The sequence below is a fragment of the Puma concolor genome, chromosome D3, assembly GCF_028749965.1.
Source record: "Puma concolor isolate L17-30 chromosome D3, mPumCon1.1.hap2, whole genome shotgun sequence".
Lineage (NCBI taxonomy): Eukaryota > Metazoa > Chordata > Mammalia > Carnivora > Felidae > Puma > Puma concolor.
This window is the reverse complement of record NC_141678.1, coordinates 46,830,453-46,856,643: the sequence shown is the minus strand read 5'-3', so window position 1 is coordinate 46,856,643 and position 26,191 is coordinate 46,830,453. Positions and strand designations below refer to the sequence as shown.

The window sequence follows — 26,191 nt, the reverse complement described above, 5'->3', positions numbered from 1 at the left end:
CTTTCAAGTTGTCTGGTCTGTGAGCAACCACTGGGAAGGAGACAGTGCCTGTATGGTTTATGACAGAGCCAAACCAGATCCTTAGACTTAGCCCAGAGCTCTTTCTCCAAAGCTACATAGATCAAAACCTGAAGCAACGGGACAAGATTGCCAGAGCTAACAAGCCCTCTGTCAGACAGCGCAGAGAAATGAATACTATTACCCCAAACAAAGCAACACACAGCTTCAAGAACTCAGCTGCCCAAATGTTAAGAGTCCACAGTCATAAAGAAAATCAGGAAAGCTGAACACGATGCTGTGAGAAAATATAAAATTTCCTCCAAGAGCTTTAGACAAGGGGTAGGGTAAAAGTGAGAAATGCTATTTCCTGAAACCTGACTCTGTCACCTCTCAAGGAGTTTACAGTATGCTCATTCGCATCAGAAGAGTGAGGAACAAAGGACTGGAACACTGTATGGATATGTGAACCCATGTTTCAAATAGAAGACAGACAAGTCAAACATCAAAATCATTTTTTTTCAATCTAATACTAAAGAAAAATCTACTCAAGAACAGGTAAGCATTAAAAGAAATGTGAATAAACAAACACAACCCTGAAGGGCAAAGGAAAACAATGCGCATGTAACATACAATTAAATATGAACAAGAAACTCTTCTATGAGAAAGGAGATTTGGACTGAGAGACAAAAATCAAATGATATGTTGTTTCCCTAGTCACCCTCATTCCACCTGCCTCTCTCCCACCAAATGTTCCAGCCCCACTGAGATTGGATCTCCCACTATCTGGTGGCTTCTTGGCTCTGGGCTTGAATGCAGGCTAATCCCCCACACTCTTACCTCTACCTTCAAACTCCCACACTTGAAACAGCCTGCCCCAATCCCCCCACTTCTGTGTTGCCTTCCCCAGCTGTGAGGGCAGCACAATGGTGAGCCACACCAAGCTTTACCTTCCAGTAGGCCTGTGTTTATGCTGCTTGAAGCCTGGCCACACCTCCAGCTGCTTACTGCCTGCCTGCCATACAGTCCTGCTCTCTCCAGGGCATGTGCTCCCTCGCTGTCCCCATGCTGCTGCAGCCTTGACACCAGCTCTGTCATCATTACAGCCAACGAGGACTAGCACTCACTCACAGCTCCAAGAGCGGCAGAGGCCTCCCAGATCACCACCTCGCTGAATCTTAACAGCAAAACTATGCCCTAGGTTCCCTCAGCCCCGGGCTACTGCCAGGCAGAGGATGAGGGCCACACAGAGACCCAAACAAACCTACCAGACAGAGCAGGCCTCATCACACAATTTATATAATAAATGTAATCAATCATAACAACACAAAACACTTGGCAAGAACAGTTAATAGCACTAAACCTTTAGGAAGCTTGAAGGAAACCAGTCTCTTCTACTCACAACACTTCTGACATCATAAAGAATAAAAACGAACAGCCAGAGGAAGAGGCCCATAGCACAAGGTCCAACAGGGTCCTGAGCACAGAAACTTCTGTCCCTTAGAGTTCGGGGTGTGCCACACTCCCAGCACATGGATGCATTCACCTACCCGGAAGCTCTCTGAACCCCATCATTTAGGATTTTAATGGAGGATCCATTAGTTAGGCTTGATTGAATAAATCATTGATCTGGATGACTAACTCAATCTCCAGCCCCAATTCATTCCAGGAGGTTGGCAGTAGGAAGTGCTACTCAAAGTTCCAACCCTCCCATCCTACCAACCAGCCCTCCTCCTGCAGCTACCTAGGAGTCACAGTCAACCCATTACCGTAACTCAGGGTAAGGCTGAAAGGGGCTTGGTATGAGTAGCAACATACTCTTCTATCACCTCTCAACGAGGAAATTCCCGGGTTTTAGAGTTCTGTGCCAGGAACTAGGGACAAAGACCAAATGCATCTCTCACTGTAGCAATATTACAGCTCCCAAACCCTCTCAAGAAAACAAAATGCAAGCAGAACTTCAAAGCACACAGTACAATCCCTAAATGAGAGCACAGATACCTATTAAGAGAAATACAAAGTTTTAAAAAAATGGATTAGAAGACAAGCTAAATTAAGGAAAACTAGACAGAAAATGGAAATAAAAAATAAATTGGTAAAAAATCACATTTAAGGCCAATGTATCCAAAAGCCCAATCATAGACACAAATTTATAAAATACCGCAAACAGCACAAAAATACCACAAATAGAAAGTGACACCACATTTTTACATATCTATTAATAGTACTGGCATATTTTTAAATAGTAAGTGGAAATAGAAAAACTACAATATAAAACTAAAATGCATAGAACAGTAAGAGGTTTTAAAACATTATTGAAGAAATGTTACTAAGGAATTGATTTCAAATGGGTGCCCGAATAACAGAAAAACATTCAAATGTTTAATAATGGTTTCATTACTTTAAGTGACCTGCTTCTTCAAACTGTAAAAAAGATAGTCTACTAACCAACTCATTTTTATAAAATATCAGATTTAAAGCTAAGAATAAGCCTCCTTGAATATTTTCACATTGAAATATGTGTGATATACTAAGAAGTTACATATAAAACATTTGCCAACATATAAAATATTATATACATAATATGTGTGTGTGCGTATAATTTATTAACAAATAAAAGCAAAGTAACACTGGATTGAGAAAGAAGGCCTGACTTCTAGTGCCTCCTTAATCCCAAAATAACTAGGTACACTTACACATACTTGTGTTATTTGGACCCCTGTTTACTCAGAACAGGACAAATGTACACACACAAACATTATAAAGTGTAATGGAAGAAATAAAGGGGCATCCCTAAATTAACAGACATCCTCAGGAATTAATGAAATATTCTAAATCTCAATTAAAATCTCCCTGTAATATACAGAAACTGACAAACTAATAGTTAAGCATATATATGAGAAAACAAGTAGATAAAATACTAAATACTTTTTCCATGTTTATTTAGTTTTGAGAGAGAGAGAGAGAGAGAGAAGGGAGAAAGAGAGAAGGATTGAGAAACAGAATATGAAGCAGGCTCCAGACTCCGAGCTGTCAGTACAGAGACTGACACAGGGCTTGAACCCACAAACCGTGAGATTATGACCTGAGCTGAAGTCAGACACTTAACTAAGCCACCAAGGCGCCCCACTAAATAGGTACTTTTCATGGCAATAGTTGATCTATGTTATATTCAAAACATTATAAAATCACAATTATCAAGGCTAAGTAACAGTCATTCAAAAATATAAAAACGTCTCAAAAATAGACTCCATCTGCACCTTTTCTGACCATAGCACTATGAAATGAGAAATCAACCACAAGAAAAAGTTTGGAAAGCGCACAAATACATGGAGGTTAAATAACATGCTACTAAACAATGAATATGTCAACCAAGAAATCAAAGAATAAAAAGTTACATGGAAACAAATGCAAATGAAAACACAACAATCCAAAATCTTAGATGCACAAAAGTGGTTCTTAAGAGGGTAGTTTATAGTAATACAGGCCCAACTCAAGAAGCAAGAAAAACCTCCAACAACCCAACCTTGCACCAAAAGGAACTAGAAAAAAAGAACCCAAGCCCAACAAAAGGAAATAAAGATTAGAGCAGAAATAAAGGATAGAAACTTTAAAAAACACAACAGATCAATGAAACCAGGAGCTGATTTTTTTAAGATCAATAATATGGATAAACTTCTAGTCAGACTACCAAACAAAGTAGAGAGAGGACCCAAATAAACAAAATCACTAATGAAAGAAGAGAAATAACAACCTACACCACAGAAATACAAACAACAGCAAGAGATTATTATGAAAAATTATATGCCAACAAACTGGACAACTTGGAAAAAAAATGGGTAAGTTCCTAGAAACATATAACCTACCAAAATGAAAGCAGGAAGAAACAGAAAATTGAACAGACCAATTACCAGCAATGGAACTGAATTAATAATCAAGAAACACCCCAAACCCTAAAGTCCAGGACCAGATGGCTTCACAAGTGAATTCTACCAAACATTTAAAGAAGACGTTTTTGGGGGGAGGGAGTGTTATTTATTTTGAGAGCAAGAAACAGAAGGCGCATGTGCACAAGAGCGAGTGAGGGGGACAGGCAGAGAGGGAGAGAGAGAGAATCCCATGCTGACAGCATGGAGCCTGACATGGGGCTTGATCCCACAAACCATGAGATCATGACCTGAGCCGAAATCAAGAGTCAGACGCTTAACAGACTGAGCCACCCAGATGCCCCAAAAGAAGAGTTAACCGATTTTTCTCCAACTATTCCAAAAAATACAAGAGGAAGGAAAACTTTTCAATTCATTCTATGGGGCCAATATTACCCTAATACCAAAACCAGATGAAGACACTACAAAAAAAGAGAACTACAGGCCAATATCTCTCATGAATATAGATGCCAAAACCCTCAACAAAATATTAGCAAACCGAATCCAACAATACATTAAAAAAATACACCATGACCAAGTGGGATTTATTCACAGGATGCAAGTGTGGTTCACTATTTGCAAAAACAATCAACATGACACATCACATCGATAACAGAAAGGAGAACAACCATAGGACGATTTCTACAAATGAAGGAAAGGCATTGGACAAAGTACAATATCCATTCGTGATAAAAACCTGCTGCAAAGTAGGTCTAGAGGGAACATATCTCAACATAATAAAGTCCATATATGAAAAACACACAGCCAACTTCAGACTCCATGGTGGAAAACTGGGAGCACTTTTCCTAAGGTCAGGAACAAGACAAGGATGTCCACTCTTACCACTTTCATTCAACACAGTACTGAAGTCGTAGCCACAGCAATCAGACAACAAAACAAAAGACATCCAAATTGGTCAGGAAGAAGTAAAATTTTCACTATCTGCAGATGTCATGATACTATACATAGAAAACCCAAAAGACTCTAGCAAAAAACTACTAGAAATAATATATGAATCTGGTAAAGCCACAGGATACAAAAATCAATGTACAGAAATCTGTTCCATTCCTATATAATAATGGAGCAGCACAAGGTGAATTTAAGAAAACAATCCCATTTACAATTGCACCAAAAACAATAAAATAGGAATAAACTCAGCCAAAGAGGTGAAAGACCTGTACTCTGAAAGTTTAAAACACTGATGAAAGAAATTCAAGACAACACAAAGAAGTGGAAAGACATTCCATGCTTGCAGGTTGTAAGAATAAATATTGTTAAAATATCAAAGCATTCTGCACATTTAATGCAATCCCTATCAAAATACCAACAGCATTTTTCACAGCACCAGAACCAACAATCCTAAAATTTGTATGGAACCACAAAAGTCCTCAAACAGCCAAAGCAATCTTGAAAAAGAAAACTGGAGATATCACAATTCCAGATCTCAGGTCATATTATAAAGCAGTACTAACTAAAACAGTATAGTACCATCATAGAAACAGATATACAGACGAATGGCATAAAACAGAAAATCCAGAAATAGACCCACAATTACATGGCCAATCTTTGACAAAGGAGAAATGAATATACGATGGAAAAAGGTTATTCAATGAATGATGTCAGGAAAACTGGACAGCCATATCCAAAAGAATAGAACCAGACCATTTTCCTTCACCATACACAAAAATAAACTCAAAATGAATTAGAGACCTAAATTTGAGACCTGAAACCACAAAAATCCTTGAAGAAAGCACAGTCAGTAATTTCTTGGACACTAGCATAAGCACCATTTTTCTAGATATGTCTCCTGAGACCAGGGAAATAAAACTACTGAAACATCAGTAGTTTCTGCACAGCAAAGGGAATAATTAACAAAACTAAAAGACAACCTATGGAATGAGAGAAGATATTTGCAAATGACCTATCAGATAAAGGGTTCGTATCCAAAATATATAAAGAAGTGATACAACTCACACACACACACACATACATACACACACACATAATCCAATTAAAATGGGCAGAAGACACGAACAGACATTTCTCCAAAGACGACATCCAGGTGGCCAACAGACATATGAAAGAATGCTCAACATCACTCATCATCAGGGAAATGCAAATCAGAAGTACAAGGAGATATCACCTCACACCTATCAGAATGGCTAAAGTCAAGACATGAGCCAAGTGTTGACGAGGATGTGGAGAGAGTGCATGTGCACTGTTGGTGGAAATGCAAATGGGTGCAACCACTGTGGAACAGTATGGAGGTCCCTGAAAAAAAGTAAAACAGAACTACTCTACCATCCAGGAAAAGCACTACTCAGTACTTACCTCCCCCCCCAAAATACAAAACACTAATTTAAAGGGATACATGCAGTATTATTTACAATAGCCAAATTACGGAAGCAGCCCAAATGTTCATCAACTGAGGAATGGATAAAGAAGATATGGTATATATATGCAATGGAATATCCCATTGTAAAAAAGAATGAAATTTTGCTATTTGCAATGACATGATAGAGCTAGAGAGTATTATGCTAACTGAAGTCAAAGACAAACCCATATGATTTCACGCATATGTGGGATTAAAGAAACAAATGAACACCAAAGAAAGAGACAAACCAAGAAACAGACTCTTGACCATAGAGAACAAAGTGATGGTTACCAGTGGGGATGTGGGGGGGGGGGGGGATGGGTGAAATAGGGGATGGGGATTAAAGAGTGCACTTATCATGATGAAAAGAAATTGATGGAGAAAGCAAAATTTAAAAAAAAATTTTACATTTAATTATTTTTGAGAGACAGAGCACAAGTGGGGGAGGGACAGAGAGAGGAGGAGACAAAATCAGAAGCAGGCTCCAGGCTCTGAGCTGTCAGCACAGAGTCCGACACGGGGCTCGAACCCACAAACCACGAGATCGTGACCTGAGCCGAAGTCACATGCTTAACCAACTGAGCCACCCAGGCGCCCCTGGAGATAGCAAAGTTTAACAACAAACAATTTAACAAGAAAAAAAAGATTCCATCTATCTTAAAAGGGTTTAACTCAATAATAGGAGGAAAAACAAAAGTGTCAATATTCCTGATACCAGGGGTATCAGAATTAAACGATATCTTGGGAATGCAAGCTGGTGCAGCCACTCTGGAAAACAGTATGCAGCTTCCTCAAAAAACTAAAAATAGAACTACCCTACGACCCAGCAATTGCACTACTAGGTATTTATCCAAGGGATGCTGTTTCGAAGGGGTACATGCACCCCAATGTTTATAGCAGCACTATCAACAATAGCCAAAGTATGGAAAGAGCCCAAATGTCCGTCGATGGATGAATGGATAAAGAAGATGTGGTATATATATATATATATATATATATACATACATACATACAATGGAGTATTACTCGGCAATCAAAAAGAATGAAATCTTGCCATTTGCAACTACGTGGACAGAACTGGAGGGTATTACGCTAAGTGAAATTAGTTAGAGAAAGACAAATATCATGACTTCACTCATATGAGGACTTTAAGAGACAAAACAGATGAACATAAGGGAAGAGAAACAAAAAATATAAAAACAGGGAGGGGGACAAAACATAAGAGACTCATTAATATGGAGAATAAACAGAGGGTTACTGGAGGAGTTTTGGGGGGGTGGGCTAAATGGGTAAGGGGCACAAGGAGTCTATTCCTGAAATCATTGTTGCACTATACACTAATTTGGATGTAAATTTAAAAAAATTAAATTAAAAATAAAATAAAATGGTTTTCATTGAAAAAAAAAGAAACGATATCTGTATCTCACACATGCAAATAGGTATGAGAATGTAATACTTTTTAGAACATCAGCGTACAATCTAGAAGAAAACAGGATTATCTATGTGTCCCAGTTGGGGCAGAAGATAAATATGTGAAGAAATGAAGTCTGTTATAACAAAAATGTGTACATGTTTGAATGTTCAAATTTTCACAACAAAACGTAATAGCTTTCAAATGAAAGTATTAGAAGGTATACATGATGAAGATTCCTTATGATTACATTATACATTAGAATTTGGGAAAATATGGGGGCGCCTGGGTGGCGCAGTCGGTTAAGCGTCCGACTTCAGCCAGGTCACAATCTCGCGGTCCGTGAGTTCGAGCCCCGCGTCGGGCTCTGGGCTGATGGCTCAGAGCCTGGAGCCTGTTTCCGATTCTGTGTCTCCCTCTCTCTCTGCCCCTCGCCCGTTCATGCTCTGTCTCTCTCTGTCCCAAAAATAAATAAACGTTGGAAAAAAAAAAAAAAAAGAATTTGGGAAAATATGTAAGAAAAATATTTTAAGTTTATTTGAGAATAAGAGAGAGAGAGAGAGACCGACCCACAGAGAGTAGGAGAGGGTTATTTATTTAGTTAGAGACAGAAACAGAGAGACGTAGAGAGGAAAGGGAGAATTCCAAGCAGGCTCTGCACTGTTAGCACAGAGCCTGACACACGGCTCAATCTCAGGAATTGTGGGATCACAACCTAATCACTTAACTGACTGAGCCCCAGATGCCCCAGGAAATTACTTTTTACTCAGGAGTCATTCTGTTGCATCAATAATTTACATCCAAAGAAAAAGAGACTGTATATATTCATACGGAAAATATCCTCCATAACTTTCTTGAAACATCTTTGAGATATAACTCAAATATCAAAAGGTTTGCCCACTTGAAGTATACAATTCTATGATTTTTAGTACATTCACTGAGCTGCACAAACATTAGGAGAATCTAAGTTTAGAATATTTTCATCACCGGGGCGCCTGGGTGGCGCAATCGGTTGGGCGTCCGACTTCAGCCAGGTCACGATCTCACGGTCCGTGAGTTCGAGCCCCGCGTCAGGCTCTGGGCTGATGGCTCAGAGCCTGGAGCCTGTTTCCGATTCTGTGTCTCTCTCTCTGCCCCTCCCCCGTTCATGCTCTGTGTCTCTCTCTGTCCCAAAAATAAATAAACGTTGAAAAAAAAAAAAATTTTCATCACCCCAACAAGAAACCCTGTACCCACTAAGAGTTATTCCACTCTCCCTCGTTTATCCCCACCCCCAAGTAAGCAATAATCTGTCTCTCAAAATAAATATTCTCCTTATTTAGCTGCCCATATTATAATGTATAATGTAATCATAAGGAATCCTTATCACGTATATCTTCTAATATTTTCATTTGAAAATTATTACATTTTATTGTGAAAATTTGAACAAACACATATACATTTTTGTTATGACAGACTTCATTTCTTCACATATTTATCTTCTGCCCCAACTGGGACACATAGATAATCCTGTTTCCTTCTAGATTGTACACTGATGTTCTAAGAACTATTGCATTCTCATACCTATTTGCATGTGTGAGATATAGATATCGTTTAATTCTGACAACTAAATTAATTCTGATAGATTTGCCTGTTCTGGAGATTGCATAGAAATGGAATCCTACAATATATGCTCTTTGGTGATTGACTCTTTTCACTTAACATACTTTCTAGGTTCACCCACACTGTAGCACGTATCAGTACTTCATTCCTTTTTGTTGTTGAATATAATTATTCCATTGTATGGATGCACATTTTGTTCATCAACTGATGGACATCTGAGTTGTTTCCACTCTTTGCTCTATAAATAACAATATGGACATATGTTTTCATTTCTCTTGGGTATACTGCCAGGAAAGGGACTTCCGGGTCATATGGTAAATCTGTGTTTAACATTTTGAGGAAGTGCCAAACTTTTCCAAAGTGGCCGCACTATTTTACATCCCCATCAACAATGAATTAGGTTTCTGGTTTCTCCATATGTTGGCCAGCACTTGTGATTGGCTGTCTTTATTACAGGTAGCCTGGTAGGTGTGAAATAGCATCTCACTTGGTTTTAATTTGCATTTCTTCATAATTACTTATGATGTTGTGCATCTTTTCATGTGCTTATTGGTCATTCGCAGATTTTCTTGGGAGAAAGGTCTCTTCAGATCCTATGCCTATTTTATTTTTTTTTATTTATTTATTTTTTTTAATTTTTTTTTTTCAACGTTTATTTATTTTTGGGACAGAGAGAGACAGAGCATGAACGGGGGAGGGGCAGAGAGAGAGGGAGACACAGAATCGGAAACAGGCTCCAAGTTCTGAGCCATCAGCCCAGAGCCTGACGCGGGGCTCGAACTCACGGACCGCGAGATCGTGACCTGGCTGAAGTCGGACGCTTAACCGACTGCGCCACCCAGGCGCCCCATCCTATGCCTATTTTAAAACGTGGCTTATTTGTCTCTTAATTGAGTTGTTAGAGTTCTTTACATATCCTGGATATAAGTCCCTTGTCCTATCTAGAAGTTGCGAATATTTTCTCCCATTCTGCAGCTTTTTTTCTTAAGTAGGCTCCATGTCCAGCATGGAGTCCAACACAGGGGGCTTGAACTCACAACCCTGAGACTGAGATTTGAGATCAAAAGTTGGATGCACCCTAACCCTAACCCTGGTTGGCTTAGTCAGTTAAGTGCCCCCCCCCACCTTTTTTTTCTTAATTTATTTTTTGTTTTGAGAGAGAGAGAGTGCAAGCAGGAGAGAGAGGGAGAGGGAGAGGGAAAAAATCTTAAGTAGGCTCCGTGTTCAGCACAAAGCCCAATATGGGGCTCAGTCCCACGACCCCGGGATTATGACCTGAGCTGAAATCAAGAGTGGGGACACTCAACTAATTTAGCCACCCAGGCACCCGTTTACTTTGACGATACTCTTTGCAGCACAAAAGGCTTTAATTTTGATGTAGTTCAATTTAGCTGTTTTCCTTTTGTTGTTGTGCTTTTGATGTCCTGTCTAACCCAAGAGTTTTATGGTTTTAGCCCTTACATTTAGGTCTACGATCCATTTGCATTCATTCTTCCATACAGTATACAGTAGGAGTCCAACTTCATTTACTTGCATGTGGATATTCAGTTGTCGTCACTCCATTTGCTGAAAAGACTATTCTTTGCCTACTGATTTACCCTTGTCAAAAGTCAATGGATCCATAAATGTACAGATTTCTTGCCTTTCATTGATCTCTACAGGTCTATTCTTATGCCAGTACCACTCACTTGATTACTTTGTAGATTTTGAGTTTAGGAAGTATGTTATCTTCCAATTTTGTTTTCCTTTTCAAGACTGCCTCTGGGTTCCTTAAGTTTAGTATCACTTTGTCGATTTCTACAAAAAAGCAGGCTGTGATTTTTGAGTGATTATACTGAAATCTGGTAGCTCAATTAAGGCAGTACTGCCACCTTAACACTATTATCTTCTGATACATGAACATGAGAAGTCTTATCAGTAATATTTTACGATCTTTAAACTGCATCATTATGGAAATAAAAAGAAAACTATGCAATGGAACATGCTGCTGATACCATGCACAAAATAATGAATGAACATACTCTGGCCCACTATTTGAGTATAATCTCTCATCTAGCAGGAGCTACAGAACCATTCATACTCTGATTCTAATAATGACACCACTGGAGCTATAATCCAAAGAAATAACTCAAAAAAAAAAAAAAAAAAAGGAAAAATATGCTAGTTACTGCAGCACTATCAGAGTGAGATACTGGTAAATAGAGAAACAACAATAATCAAATATCCCAGCAGTTTCCCAATGAAAGGAAATGTCAAATTATTAACAAAATGGAAATCTAAATATTCTGCATGCCAATTACTTATAAAAACATGTTAAAATATGGAAGATTTGTAAACAAAACTGCATCAAGTCTCATGTGTGTACTAAAGATCACAAAATAACTGGAAGCAAAACAGCTTAAAATGTAAGTATCACTGGGTTATTTTTACAGAGTTGCCTAACATTTTTTTTTTTTAACCTTTATTTATTTTTAGAGACAGAACAGGAGCGGGGTAGGAGCAGAGAATCCAAAGCGGGCTCCAGGCTCCAAGCTGTCAGCACAGAGCCTGATGCAGGGATCCAACCCATGGGCCAGGAGATCATGACTTGAGCCTTACCCGACTGAGACACCCAAGTGCCCTAACATCTTAAACTATTATGTATATGTTTTAAAAGGAGAGGTCTTGTCACCTTTAGCACACAAGAGGACACGAGTGACAACCTACTTATTATCTGTGATTCAGCATTAATACTGCTGAGTAGCCGAATCGGTTTAGCAATTCTGTTATCAAGGACACCTAACAACAGACTGTGCACTGAACCCCTACCCCTAGGACCAGGGCTAATGCAGGCAAGGGAAAGCTCATCCTCTTATGCACACTTAGTGAGCTTAGGGATAAAAATCATTAACCTTCTACTTGCTTGTCAGCCCAACAGCCTGTAATGATGGAGCTGAAAGAAGAGCAAATGTATTTAACCTATTAGCAATTTGGGTTACTACCCTCTTATTTTAAAGTGCACAGAGCTATTAAACCACATGATACAGGTTTATCTCACTGGAAACTGGAGACAAATATATCCCCCCTCTCTCCCACACCAGCTTGAACCAATCTCTCATTTTGTGTTCTTCTAAGAATAAATGGCAACCCTATTTTTTTGGCGCCTGAAGTGATAAAGAGAACCTTGTAGGATGGTGAAGAGAAGACTACAATGAACAGAACTTCAGGGAATTATTTCTCTTCCTGCATTGCCTTTTTCCTGATGCTATAAATAACAACATTACATCATGCCGGCAAGGCATGCTGTTCAAAGAGCAAGCCTGCCTTTGACAGATGCAAAGAACACTGCTACCAAACAGCTCCACTAATGTCAACATGCCCGAGAGAAGAGAGCTCAGGCAAAGACCCTCTGTGGTGTTTGCCACTTCCACCTGGCCTCTGCTCTCCGTGACCCCTGCAGGCCTCCCGTCTCTTTTCTCTAGCTGATAAATTCACCACCAAAGGAACCGACCTCCACTTTTCTGTCCCTGTCCCAATCATGAACTGGTGGGCTAAAAAGCAACACAGCCCTCCCACTTATTCCGGGGAGCACCAGTGAAAAATGTCCTTTCATCTTAATAAAAATACAGACAGAAACACTACAATTTTTAAAAGGTACCTCAGACAACTGAAGTCACCTAAAATAATGAGCAGAAAGCAAGTCCCCAGACAGAACACACGCTGGTGTAGATGTGTCCAAGCCTTTCACCCAGAACTTCACAGCTAGTAGAAAATAAGGATAAGAAAACCCTGACTGCCTGAGAAGGAGACGGGACGGGGGATGACATGAACATGGTGAAGCGAAGGTCAACCGTCAAAGCAAGTCCCTACAGACACTGTTCAGGGTAAAGAAACCACATCCTATTATTCTCAGAAGGGAGAGGAGGGGCGGGAGGGGAAGTACAAAACAGGGGAGCAGACTGTAATGAGGGGGCGGCGTTTGCCAGAACAAACAAGGCAGCTTCAAGTCAGAGAAAGAGGAGATGATCAGGGGACATTCGCACACATATGAAAGGTAAAGTTCATTGTAACTTTTTCAGTGTGGTCTCCAGGCCTTGCACAAACTTCCTTCCCTTTGTCCTCGTGAAGCAGTACTGTAATGGCTAATTGTCTGAGTGGCACCTACAGTCAAGTGGGGCCCAGGTTGAGCCTGAGGAGCAAAGGGGCTCATGCCTGTTGATCTGGGTACCCCCTGCCATAAGCAGAGACTTAATTTCTTTTTTTTTTCTCCATGGCTACAATATTTTTTTTTTTAATTTAAATCCAAGTTGGTTAACATATAGCATAATAATGATTTCAGGAATAGAATTTAGTGATTCATCACTTACACAGAACACCCAGTGCTCATCCCAACAAGTGCCCTCCTTAATGCCCTTCACCTATTTAGCCCATCTCACCCACCCAACACCCTTGCCTCAACCCTCAGTTTGTGCTCTTTATTTAAAAGTCTTTTATGGTTTGCAGGGACTTCATTTCTTTTTTAAAAAATTTAATGTTCTTATTTATTTTTGAGAGAGAGAGGAAGAGAATGAGCCGGGAGGGGCAGAGAGAGAGGGAGACAGATTATGAAGCAGGCTCCAGGCTCTGAACTGTCAGCACAGAGCCTGACGCGGGGTCCAAATCCACAAACCGCTATATCAGGACCTGAGCTGAAGTCGGACGCTTAACCAACTGAGCCACCCAGATGCCCCACAGAGACATCATTTCATTCCAGCTGCATTTTACCTCATTTATTCAATTCATTTCTTTAGAGCTGTACTTCTCCAACCAGCACATCAGAATTTAAATATCTGATTCTGCACCCTCCTTAGGAGAATAACCTCTTACTCTAATCGTGAAGACATTTTGCATCTTCTTTTTCAGAAATGGTTTCAGAAATAGGCTTACGTGCCACACAAGAGAAGCAGGCAGTCTTTGATAACCAGCTTTTTCTTAACAAAGACAAGACATCCGTCTCATTGATCAATGGACTCATCTATTCAAAAAGTAGGAGTCTCAGCTTAGAAAACAGTTTCAAAATAAGAGTTCTCAAAATGCGTGCATAATAACAACCTCATTAGAATGTTTATCAACTTTCATTAGTTTAGGTATTACAACTTAGTTTGATCACTAAACAGTCACATGATATAAAGTGTGTAATGAAAGAGTATGCATGTAAAACCAAATACATGTATATATTACATACTAAGTAGATGGTTAAAACTGAAGGGGAGGAAATCTGTATTATTTACAGGGGAAAAAAAGAGGACCAGAGAGAAATAAAAATAAGTGATTAAAATGTAGGCTTGTCCCTGATAACTTTTTAAACCAAAAAAAAAAAAAAAATACTCATTAATCACTTGTATGCTTAATGGACTTATCAGTACCATACCTGGTTTACCTGGGTAAAAAATCATGGAAGTACAAAAATTCAAAACTATATAAATTCACATTTTAAAATTGAGATTCCTATACAACATCTGGGACCATTTCCCTAATAGCTGCTTGCAGTATGGAGAATCGGGGAAATATAGGTAAATATAGGACCTGTTGCCCCTCTAGCTACATGCCACCCACTTTGCCAATCATGGGTTGGCTTTTACCGACACCAAAACATTTTTTTTCTCCTAAAAAGAAAAAAAAGTAAGAAATTTGATAACCCTACTTCCCAGGCTTAAGCCTCAGTAAGAATAAAACCCATCACACGCGAGTTATATATCGTTTATCCCATGCTAAGTACCACAGGAACCCAGTTATGCCTCCCAGCAACATGACAAGTCACACGGGAGAGGTCAACAGGAACTGGACAGGTAATGAGAACACAAGAGGGTGGAAAGGTAGGAGGTGGGAGTATACAGACATACAGTGGGGAGAAGCCAAGGCAGTAAAGAGACAAAATTCTCTCTGCAGAGATTTGTGCTTTAGCAGCAGTACCTTTAGCACAAGGTATGCTCCATCCTGGGGTGCAAATGCACCTGACATAACCACCTCACTTGACCACCTGCTAGGTCAAGTTGGGCCCTAACAACAGGAAATAACAAAACCACCATGGCAAGGGTTATCAAGTGACAGGATGGGGTGGCTTTGTCAAAAAACATCCTCCCAGACGGATTCCAAATTGTCCCAGAGGATGTAAAAAGTTGTTCATGAAATTAAACAGAAAGTGGGCAAGGGCACAGGATTTGAAAAGAATGCGTACAGAAAATAAACTAACCAGCACATACTGAGCTAGTCACCCTGTAGGACAGCAAGCTGACACAAAAGCAGCTGTTCCAATTATGTAGACTGACTCACTGAAGAAACTGAGTGTCATATGCTGCATCTGCGAGGTTAAAGCTCGCACACCATGTTCTCTGAGTGTTTGTTGACAAAAAGATCTCAGGGGTCCTATCTCTAACCTAAATTCTTACTAAAAATTAAAAAACAAAAAACAACAAAAAAAAAACCCCAACATGTTCTTTGCAAGCACATTTGTCAGCAGGGCCCCATGTTTCCATAAACCGGTTTGAGGCCTTAGAGGCCTTACAAAAGCCTCTGACAGGAGCTGTAGCAGCCCCTCTGGGCAGTCCCACATCTGCAAACAAAGGAGTCCGTGCCCCCAACCCTACCCTAACCAGCTTCCTCACGGTCACTTGGGAAGGTAAATGAAATGCTTGTGTCTGGGCACTGGGAGAATACCATTAATAGTCCAAGTTACCTCAGAATCCCCCAAATCCCCCAAATCCTTCCTTCTGGGCCCTTGGGAAGGGCCGAACAGAAAAACCGGCACATCCCCTTGGCCCTGATGCTACAGCTCACTAATCAGAGGCAGAAATATATCTTTTAGTCTTTTTTCTGAAAACCAAGGATCAGTACGGTAAGCAAGCTGCCTCACGGTGAAGTAGTCCTAATATCCACCACCCACACCAGATGACAATTCTCCACCCGCCCCGCCCCCAAAAGAGCCTGAATGCCTGCTAAGAACCATAATGCCAACTGTGTACCTCCCCATACTGTATTCAGAAGGGTCCTCTGACGACGCTATGGCCTCCTCATTGCTAGAATCATCCCAACAGTAGTGAATAACCACTTGCTTTTAGCATCCACTCAGTCCCTAATAGGAATGAATTGTGGCACAAACTAAAACCATGCCATATTAAGTACTGGGGGGGGGGGGGGGGGGGGAGTTACCAGTTTAGCTAAAAGTTAGGCATTTTTGTTTGAAATAAAAAATTGACTAAAATGGCAAGCTTAAGATACAAACCCTTGTTTTACATTTCTATTTGACACCTTTAAGACCCAATTTAGAGCATTCATTTAATGTGGGGAGTAAAGAGAGAATTCTAATAAATGCCCAATGCTAAGGTGCCTTATGCTGTGTTGCGCATAATTATAAATTCAGGCTCTCGTCCCAGGCAGCAAATCTGTTCAACACTGAACCTAGTATCAACATGTTCAGTTATTCAAAATGAGTAATGCCTGCCCTTTAAGAATTGGACATTTAAGGAAGCACTGACCTTGTAACGCAACTCTCATTTCAGAAATGGTCACTGCGGTGAGAAGGCTTCGTTGATTTAAAATTTCCTTATATAGGTTATTTCCTCTTGCACAAACCCAAGGGAGCACAGAAACTTTAATAAACTGAACATCCTTCCCTACACATAAGACCATAACGCTGAGCTTAAAAGAACACTAACCAAAAGAGCAGACTGCATAAGAAACTGATCACAACTATGTTGCTAAGACGGCAAGAAAAAGGAGAAACATAACTGAACGCTTATGAGCCTGAATGCAAAGAAAAACAGTTGCAAGATAATGAGAAAAAAACAATTCAGACACAGGTTTAAATAATTCAGATCCTGCTGTGCTTTCTGTATGTACTAGGTTCCAATTATAAATTATCAGTACTATCTCTAAAATACAACTTCCATATGTAAAGATGAGGAGTCCTCAGATTTAAGGAGGCACCTCACGAGGGAAAGGAAACAATATACACTCAGTTGCCAACAAAAAATATCAGTAAACAAATCATCCCTGCGCTCACAAAAGCCTTCTTCGTGAGCAAAAATCTTCAAAAGCACTCACAGCGGGTTTGCAGGAGGCTGACGACTAGAATTAACTGTGTTGCTGCCGGGCACCCGGTTAACTGGAAGATGGAGGTTGTTAGAATCTCACAATATTCTCTATTAGATGTTGGTGCACCTGGCATAACAGCCACCTTCTTTCATATGATTTTTTTCTTATACTTTTCTTTTTCTTCAAATCTTCATGTCCGCAAGCAAGCAGATTGGGGAGGGGGAAGGGGGGAGAGGTGCAGAGGCACCTGGGTGACTCAGTTGGTTAAGCATCTGACTCTTGGTTTTGGCTCAGGTTATGATCTCACGGTTAGTGAGTTTAAGCCCCACAGCAGGCTCCGTGCTGACAGCTAGGGATTCTCTCTCTGCCCCACTCCCCACTCACGTGCTCGCTCGCGCTCTCTCTCTCAAAAATAAATAATAAAAAAAAAGAGGTGACTTTGTGTCTATGTCATAGGGTTACTCAGGATTAAATGGGTATCCTGTATAAAGCGCCTGGCACAGGGCTTGGCCAAATGAAGCCCATGAAAAAGTAATAAAAGCTACTACCATTTCAAAGCTGATGGTGTCCTTGACATTTCAGGCAATAATGTGTATAAATCAATTGTTAACCAAGATGAAAATTTAGAAACAGATTATTAGTAACTCCAGAAAAGGAAAAAAAATAATCGTATATTGTGTTCTTCAACTGAGACATTTGCTAATGTTCCTATGCCTCTGGCTTAGAGTACACCAATCTCGTCACCCCTGCCTCTCCCACCTCCTGAAACAGAAGGTTACTGACTAACATCCTGGGTTCCTGGAAGAGGCTTTTGTAGCAACGATGCAACTGAAAAGCACAAGAACAAAACGTTCCTTCGCCCAATGGCATTTGCCTCCCTTTGATACTAGCACGGAGTGAGAATTACAGATTTGATCCACAGAAGGCTTTATTTAAAAATATGAGGAAGGCACAGTACCTCTAATCGTTGTATACGTCCCTTGAAAAACATGAAGAGGGAAGAATTTGGATAAGCAGCTTCTTTTTTCAGAAGAATTTCCTTCGCTTCATCCAGGCCTGCTTTGTTATCACTGCCATCCAAGGCAAAAAATGGGCGGACCACAGTATGATACCAGAGCAGAGCTAATCTAAAGGAAGAGGGAGAGAGAGATTGAGCAAGGCTTTTCTTACAGCGTTTCTACTTTGTCAAAACTCAGTATGTGCTCTTCTAATACACACTCCTTCCAAAAGTCTTTGAATAAGTAAATCAGAGTATTTTCCCCCATTTTAATCTTACCAATATTTGGAAAACTGAAACTTTGGCGCAGCTTATACATCAGCATATGCCCATCAGGTGAGAGGAGAATAATAGGATAAAAGCATTTAGTTCTGCTGAGGCTTCCAGATGGCTCTCTGAAGGTATGGACTGAGATAAAGCTCTGATTTCTACACTTCACTCATCAGCACACAAATTAGAAAGACGAACTGGTTACCATGAATTTACTGTCCCCTCATAATAAAGGCATTACTTTTTTGCAAAAGAAAAATGTAGTTTTCTCCTGTGTTCACAAAGTTAGAGTGTAAGCCTCAGGATCCAAATTTAAATATGGGAACCACAGACACAAATTTTACTAAAATGTATTAAAATAAGTGAGAGAACCAGAAAAAGGGCTCTTTCTCTGGCCTTTGAGAAGGCTCAATTTGAAGAATAAATAATCATTTAAAATTCCCTTATTTAATACTCCTTTCAAGAAAAATAACACATTAAATAAACTAGGTAAATAAAACAGATTCGTTAGGATTTTTAGTGAACAGACAAAAATGTTTCACTAACACATCAAATATTTTTATGTAAATGTGTGCTTCTAGCATGTTTATAAAATCAGTTCTCTTCTGGAGATCAGACGAATTTACATTACTAATTCATTTCTTTCCAGAAAATATTAAGATATAGACAAATTATCACAAGTTACAAAACTATTACATCAAATTAATAAAATACCACAGTTTATGTAATTTAATGACTTTGGGGAGGAACAAATATATTTTTGAAATGAAAATTTAATGATATTTTTAATAGCTACCAACTGATTAAGACTGAATATCCAAATTCCTCAATATTGATAGTAGAAACAGAGCTCGGTCTCTGTGATATTAACATTTTTTGAAAAATGTCAAAGGGCATCTAGTGTCTGGTAAAATTACTCAAATTGCAAATGGTGAATATTTACCAGACTGAAAAAAAAACAACATTGTTTTTTAACTGATGGAGGAATGGGTGAATCCTCGCTCTGGATAGTTTTATCAGCTTCTCTCCACACTCTCCTGTTTCAGTAACTGTCATTTCAGTTTCGACTAACAGGACTCAGATTAACAGGACTCGATTTAGTTGACTAGCACAAAATGTCCAAGCCACATGAGAGAGACCACTGGACCAACCAGAATCATCAAAGAAAATGACCCAATATCAGGATTCTCTAGGTAATAATAAAAATTTCAGAATCACAGGAAAGTTATCAAATTCGTATTCCTTAAAAATTCAAAAATCAGGGTCATGAATCTCAGTGACTCTGGTCAAGGTCACAGAAACTGCTTATAAAATCATCTGTGGTTGAAAAATGTGGTTGCTTTACCTGTTTAAAATACAGGATTCATGAGAGTCAAGAACAGTGTCCTCTCTCTAGAAAGTCAGCTTATAAACCCCACGAAAGACACAGTTCTCGGCATTGCGTTAAAAGGCATAAGGCGTGGCATTGTGTCAACCAACCAATTTACCTGAAGTTTCCTTTAAAGGCTTTGATTGTCGTTTACTTACTTTCAACACTATATTATCTACCAAAGCATTGCAATACAGCTACTCACGTAGCTAAAGGGGCCTTCATGTCCTTACTTTCGCTTGCATACATCAGTGAAGAAAGCCCTTGCAGGCGGTCTCCAGGAAAACCCAGCAGGTTGATGATTTTGAGCAGGTTGGGGGGCACCATGGATATGCAAAGGTGAAAAAGGCCATATCCAAAGCTAACAGCACCTTTCAGTCTGTTTAGAGACTCCTCAGACACCCCTTCAGCCACAATGTGATTATCATTTGCAGCATCAGAAGTCAAGGGCTCTTCAGTTAGCTTCTTCTGATACAGCTCCTGGAGGGCATTGATGTCCAGATAGCATTTATTGTAAATCTTCCAGGCTTTCCTAAGGATCCACCCACCTTTTATATAGGCTATAGAGAAGGGGAGAAAAGCATTAAAAGAAGTAAATAAGCATTCAAAATAATTTTCCTTTATTAATAAAGGAGATTGAAGAAGGACCTGAAATTCAAGCAAAAATTTAAAAAACAATAAAAATGATCATCTCTCATTGCACCTTGTTCTCTTCACAGGGCTTCAATTCCTTATTTGTCTGATTTCCCTTACTACACTGGATGACCACTTAGCAAGAACCATGTATTTTTTTTGTTCATCGTCCTATCAGGCCCCTCTCTCACACACGAGCTGGGACGTGGTATATTATGCACACTGAATGAAAGAATAAATGCATTAACGCCAGCATGCAAGCGTCACTTGAATCTGACTTCTGTTCTGTATGTTCTGTGAAACATGAATCTCCACGTGTTTCTGAACTACCATGCACTTTGCTGATAAACCTCTCTTATAACGCCTACGTTTGTCTACCCTGTGCTTCTTTCCTCCTAAAGAGCAAGTTTTAAGTTGAATTCACTGCTAAAAGTACACCAAGCATGGCAACTCGCCAAAACTAAAACAAGCAAACAAAAAGGATTAATTTATACTTACTGGGTGAACAAACGGCCAGTTCATTAACGTGTAAGTCATCAGTGTTCAATGCAGAAATGCAAAGAATCCCCCATTCATCTCTACCTAATGCCTGCTGTGTGGGCCTTAACCACTCACTCTTCACTAGGAGGGCATTATTTGGTCTAGGACTAAGACGCTCCACCCACTGCCCAGCCTAGATCTAGACCAATCCAGTGAAGGAAGGTGGCAAAAAAGAAGCTACTTCATACAGGAGGTGAAAAGATGTTATTTTTAAAGGCATTTTCATTATTTCTTGTTGGGCCAATTTTTAACATACTTCTCACAGTCGCTACCCAGTTCCATGCCCAGCTGACCCCTCTCAGACAAGCCCAGAGGTCCTGCCTCACCCTCTCTTTCTGTGAACATTTACACCTTCTGATGAGGAAAGGAAGGAGCAGTCGACTTCTCGGTGCTTATCTGAGTGTATCATCACCATATTTGGGGGGAAAGGTCTTCTGTAAGGAATTTTCTCCAGAAAAGAGTTTAATCACTCAGCACTGTTACCAATATGGCACTGATAATCTGACCCCAATGCACAAATGGAAGACAACATGAACTGCCCCAGGCTTTCAGGCCCTTTAGAATAGCAGAAAAAGAAGTTTGTCAACATATTTTTAAATTACAAAAAATACAGAACATAAAAGCTGATTTACAAAGTCTAATCCCTGCATTGAAAGTGATCGAAGAACATATGGTACATACAGAAAAGAGTTACGGGAACAGGCCTACTGCTATCCTTTGAGAGGCCTGTTTACAAGACTGGCCTTTGGCTAGGGTCTATGAAATTGACTTGGGAGAGTTCCCAGCATTCCTAGAACTGGTAAGAGTGGCTCACTGTGCCTACCCTGCTTATACAAAGAGTATGTTTCATGCTGAACACCTGTTTCCCCTGGGAGTCTGGAATTTGGCTAAGTGCAAGGCAGATTGTATCTGTACATGGTCAGCCCCCAACAAAAACTCTGGGTGCTGTGTCTCCAACAAGCTTCCCAGCTGATAACAAAACTCATTGCCCAGAGATTTAAGCATGCAACTCCACTGGGAGAAAATTTTGGTCACTTTAGCCCAATTTTTCCTGGATTCCATCCCATCCGTCTTTTCCCTTTGCTCTTTTGCTTTGTATCCTTTGCTGTAACAAATCATAGCCATGAGCATGATCACATACTGAGTCCTGGCAAATCACTGCACCTGATGGTCTTAAGGACCCCCAATTCATGTAATCAAGCTGATAATTAATCAAACTAGTATTTTACTTAAATGTATCAAGTTTCTGATAAATGATGACCTTATCTCCTAAGGGATCACAATTGAAAACACAACCATAGGGCAAGTTCCAAGTTCTGGATTTGTTAATGTCTTGTAGACTAAGTCCACTGAAAAGAATATCGTTAAGATAGGATGAACAAGCAAAACAAAAGGTTTTTTTTTTTTTTAAAGAGAACGATTTTTATAACTTTATAAAAGTAATGTTTGAAACAACTTGCATTTAGTTCAAATGAACAAAAACATTTACTGAGCAAATATTACATTTCAGGCACAGTTCTAGGACAACCAAAGAGAAAGAAGATACAGATGGCACCTTTAAGAGGAGGCACACTGACTTTTCTGTGAATGGAAGTACTGCAGGAAAACAAAAGGTCTGAGAAAACCCTTAAACTTCTAGGGTAACACACCCACAAACAATATGACACTCAGTTATGATCCAAAATGCCAAAGGTTGAACAGAAAAATGGGAAAAGAAGGAAACATATATTCTTAAGAACACAAAAGCCAATTGGGATAGAATAAATACTGGCTACAGATTTAAAAAATGAAAAAAGAGGGGCACCTGAGGGGCTCAGTCAGTTGAGCATACGGCTTTGGCTCTCAGTTCATGATCTCACGGTTTGTGAGACTGAGCCCTGTATCAGGCTCACTGCTGTCAGCACAGAGCCCGCTTGGGATCCTCTAGTTCCTCTCTCTGCCCCTTCTCTGCTTGTGCTCTCTCAAAATATAAACATTTTGAAAAATGAAAAAAAGAAAACTTGCAAAACCCTAAAAATACTAACTAGCTATTAAGTTCCCATTACATGCCTAAGACTGTGCTTGGCAACGGAAGGATACAAAAGAACCATAAGCCATAATCTCAGCTCTCCAACTGTCCATTATAAAACTGAAAAATAAATGAAAAAAAAAATAAGTGTGTAACATTAAGACTATCTCTCTACATATATGTTTGTATATACACTCCACTGGGCTATACATAGAAAAATGAAAACAAATAATGTTGAGTTGATGGGTGAATTATTCTTTTTTATTTCCTTTTTGTCACTAAAGTTTTCTATGCAGCAAATATATAAACGAGTTAGTGAGGAATAAGTATTGCGGGATTCCAGTAGAAAACTTTACTGCTTCCTACCTCTGGGCCTAACTGGAAATTTTATGGACCAAGTTTCATTCCATTTTATCCTGTATTTCCAGGCTGCTGGAGCTTCATTCAGGAAGTACAGCTTCCATCCAGGGAACGCCAGCATTCCAGGAAACAGCTACAGGAGTGTGAATATGACAGAGCAGGTGGACAGGCTGTTCAGAGGCAGAGTGAAACGGGGGACACAGGGAGGGTGTGCTCAGCTTGGCGGGGCAGGGTCCCCTGACGTCCAGCTGAGGAATGGTCACCTGCACCAGGAGAAGCAGGCAATTTCTAAGATTGGGGTTGAGGGGACTACCAGTGTTAGGAAACACATTGTAGCAATCCAGATCTCAGGTGAAGAATCATAGCAAAGGAGGGGTAGCAATGGAAACAAATGGCAAAATCCATCAATGCCAACTGCACAGACTCAGTTAAAAACTGACAAGGGTAAAAACCCTATTTTTATAAAATAATAATGTAATTCCACAGGTCTTTAATCTCTTACCTAAGGGAGGAGTTTAGGTGCCAATGTTTAAAAGCACATGTTAAAATCTGTAGTAACAAGCTTTAAAGCTTCTAATTTGAGCCAAGTAAATAGAACCCAAAGTTTTTACTAAGTCAAAGGCTATAATTTGTGCAAAACCAAGTTCATATGCACACAGAAAGATACGGTTTTTGCTACTTTCTAAGCTCAATGTGGCAGGGAAACAGGTTCCCCAGGACTCTCAGCCTACTTCCCTGTCCCAAGTGCTGTGACCAAAACGTCTGAGCACAGCCTGATGCCGTCAACCACAGGACAAAGGCTGAGTGAGGATCAGGCAGAGCCGGCCCTGTGTTCCATGCAGCTCCTGCAGGAAGCACCCTCAGTTGCCTTGATGGTGTAGCAAGGCAGCTCATGAGCACACGTTTTCCCAGCAGGCAGAGAAACAGTATTCACGAGACCCACACCCTACACAGCCTTCCATACGGCTCCTTGAAAGGTCAAATATAAATCATTCAGCCATCGCTATCTATGCTTTTGACGGAAGGCAAAGAGAGCAAGAAAACCACAGACCATCTGCCCTCCCCCTTGAAGGCCAGCCTCAATCAGCTGGGAGATGCAGGGGAGAGAGGAAACTCTGTTCCTGTTAATGGAAAGTCTTAACTCTATCCAGGTGTGTGTGTGTGGGGGGGGGGGGTGGTGCGAGAAATGGGAGTCCTTCCCAGGAAAGGGCTAGAGTCTTCTGGAGAGTGAAAATACGAAGTTATACTAATTGATGTTGGGATAAGTTTTACAGATTTTTCAGCAGGAGACTGTATCCGATGGGATCTCCTACCATAGCATTCTGTTTGTTCACTTGCCCCAGATGAGGCTGGTCAACCCTATAATGAAAGGTCACTTCAGGCTGACCCTTTTTTGTGACCCACATAACACACTTTGGAAGAACAACGGTTTTGTTTTCACTTCTAAAGGACACACTTTTCCAATCTCAACTCTTCTTGGGACTCCATATCCTGCACCTCTTTCCTGAATGGCATCACCCCTCCTCCATCCCTTCCTTTAATTCACATTATTATACACCCACCATTTGCTAGGTAACAGTGCCACGTCAGGTGCCAGGGACAGAGAGAAGAAAACAAACTTCCACTGATCTTCCAAGGAAGAGTTTCTGAGCTGTTCACACCCTGTTCACCCAATCTGTGACTAACTTACATGTCTAGCAAGTAAAGTATCATCCTGAATGAATTATAACCTCCTCTTTCTCCCCTACTAAACCATCCAGCTCCCTCAGGGCAAGAGCTACTTCCTACTCATCTCTAGAGCCCTAGCACTTACCACCCCACAGTGTGGAATGCATAGTAGGTACTCATAGTTGGTAAGGGGGAGGGGGAAGAGCAGGTAGACATAGTTGTTGCCCTCAAGGAGATTACAGTCAAATATGTGGGCAGGCATGTAAATAAAAATTTGTACTGCCATATGATGAACACTCTGACTATGCACGGGATACATGTGGAACAACAAAGGGCAGATGATGGAGTCCGTGAGGAAGGAGAACATGAAGGAGGCTGACCTGGAACGTACCTGGATAGGCAAGAGAAAAAGAAAGGGGCTGCGAGCATCTGAACTGAGGGTGGTATACAGGAAGGCAAGAGGCAGCAAAAGGCATTGAGGGAAGCGCACGAAGCCCTGCTTAGTGGCACGCGGTGCTGGGAAGGCAAGGAGGCTGGGAAGGCAAGGAGGCTGGGAAGGCAAGGAGGCTGGGAAGGCAAGGAGGCTGGGAAGGCAAGGAGGCTGGGAAGGCAAGGAGGCTGGGAAGGCAAGGAGGCTGGGAAGGCAAGGAGGCTGGGAAGGCAAGGAGGCTGGGAAGGCAAGGAGGCTGGGAAGGCAAGGAGGCTGGGAAGGCAAGGAGGCTGGGAAGGCAAGGAGGCTGGGAAGGACGTAGGTTTATAAGTGCCTCCTTAAGAAGCAATTTGGATTTTACTTCACAGGTGATACAGAATGGCTGAGTGTTCAAAGCACAGGTGTAACAAATTTTAGACGGATGGCTACAATGGCAGCACAGAGAACGTGGCCTGGAGAAGCATGTCAGTTAACAGCAGACTGTCATATGACTCCAGGAGCTAGCACCTCAGGGTGTAAGAGTGAGGGAGCATGGGCATAGAGGAGAAGGCCAT

The 26,191-nt window shown here is 40.5% G+C and overlaps 1 protein-coding gene across 1 annotated transcript in view; it reads right to left on the bottom strand.

Annotated features, from left to right (window-relative positions):
* The window catches only part of TTC39C (tetratricopeptide repeat domain 39C), a 106,773-nt gene that overhangs the window by 26,736 nt on the left and 53,846 nt on the right, over positions 1-26,191 (bottom strand). The window contains exons 5-6 of the mRNA XM_086682643.1: positions 20,204-20,558; positions 18,321-18,489 (exon numbers count right to left, since the gene is read on the bottom strand). Of these exons, the coding sequence (XP_086538769.1) occupies positions 18,321-18,489; positions 20,204-20,558 (524 nt within the window). The remainder of the gene's footprint in view (positions 1-18,320; positions 18,490-20,203; positions 20,559-26,191) is intronic.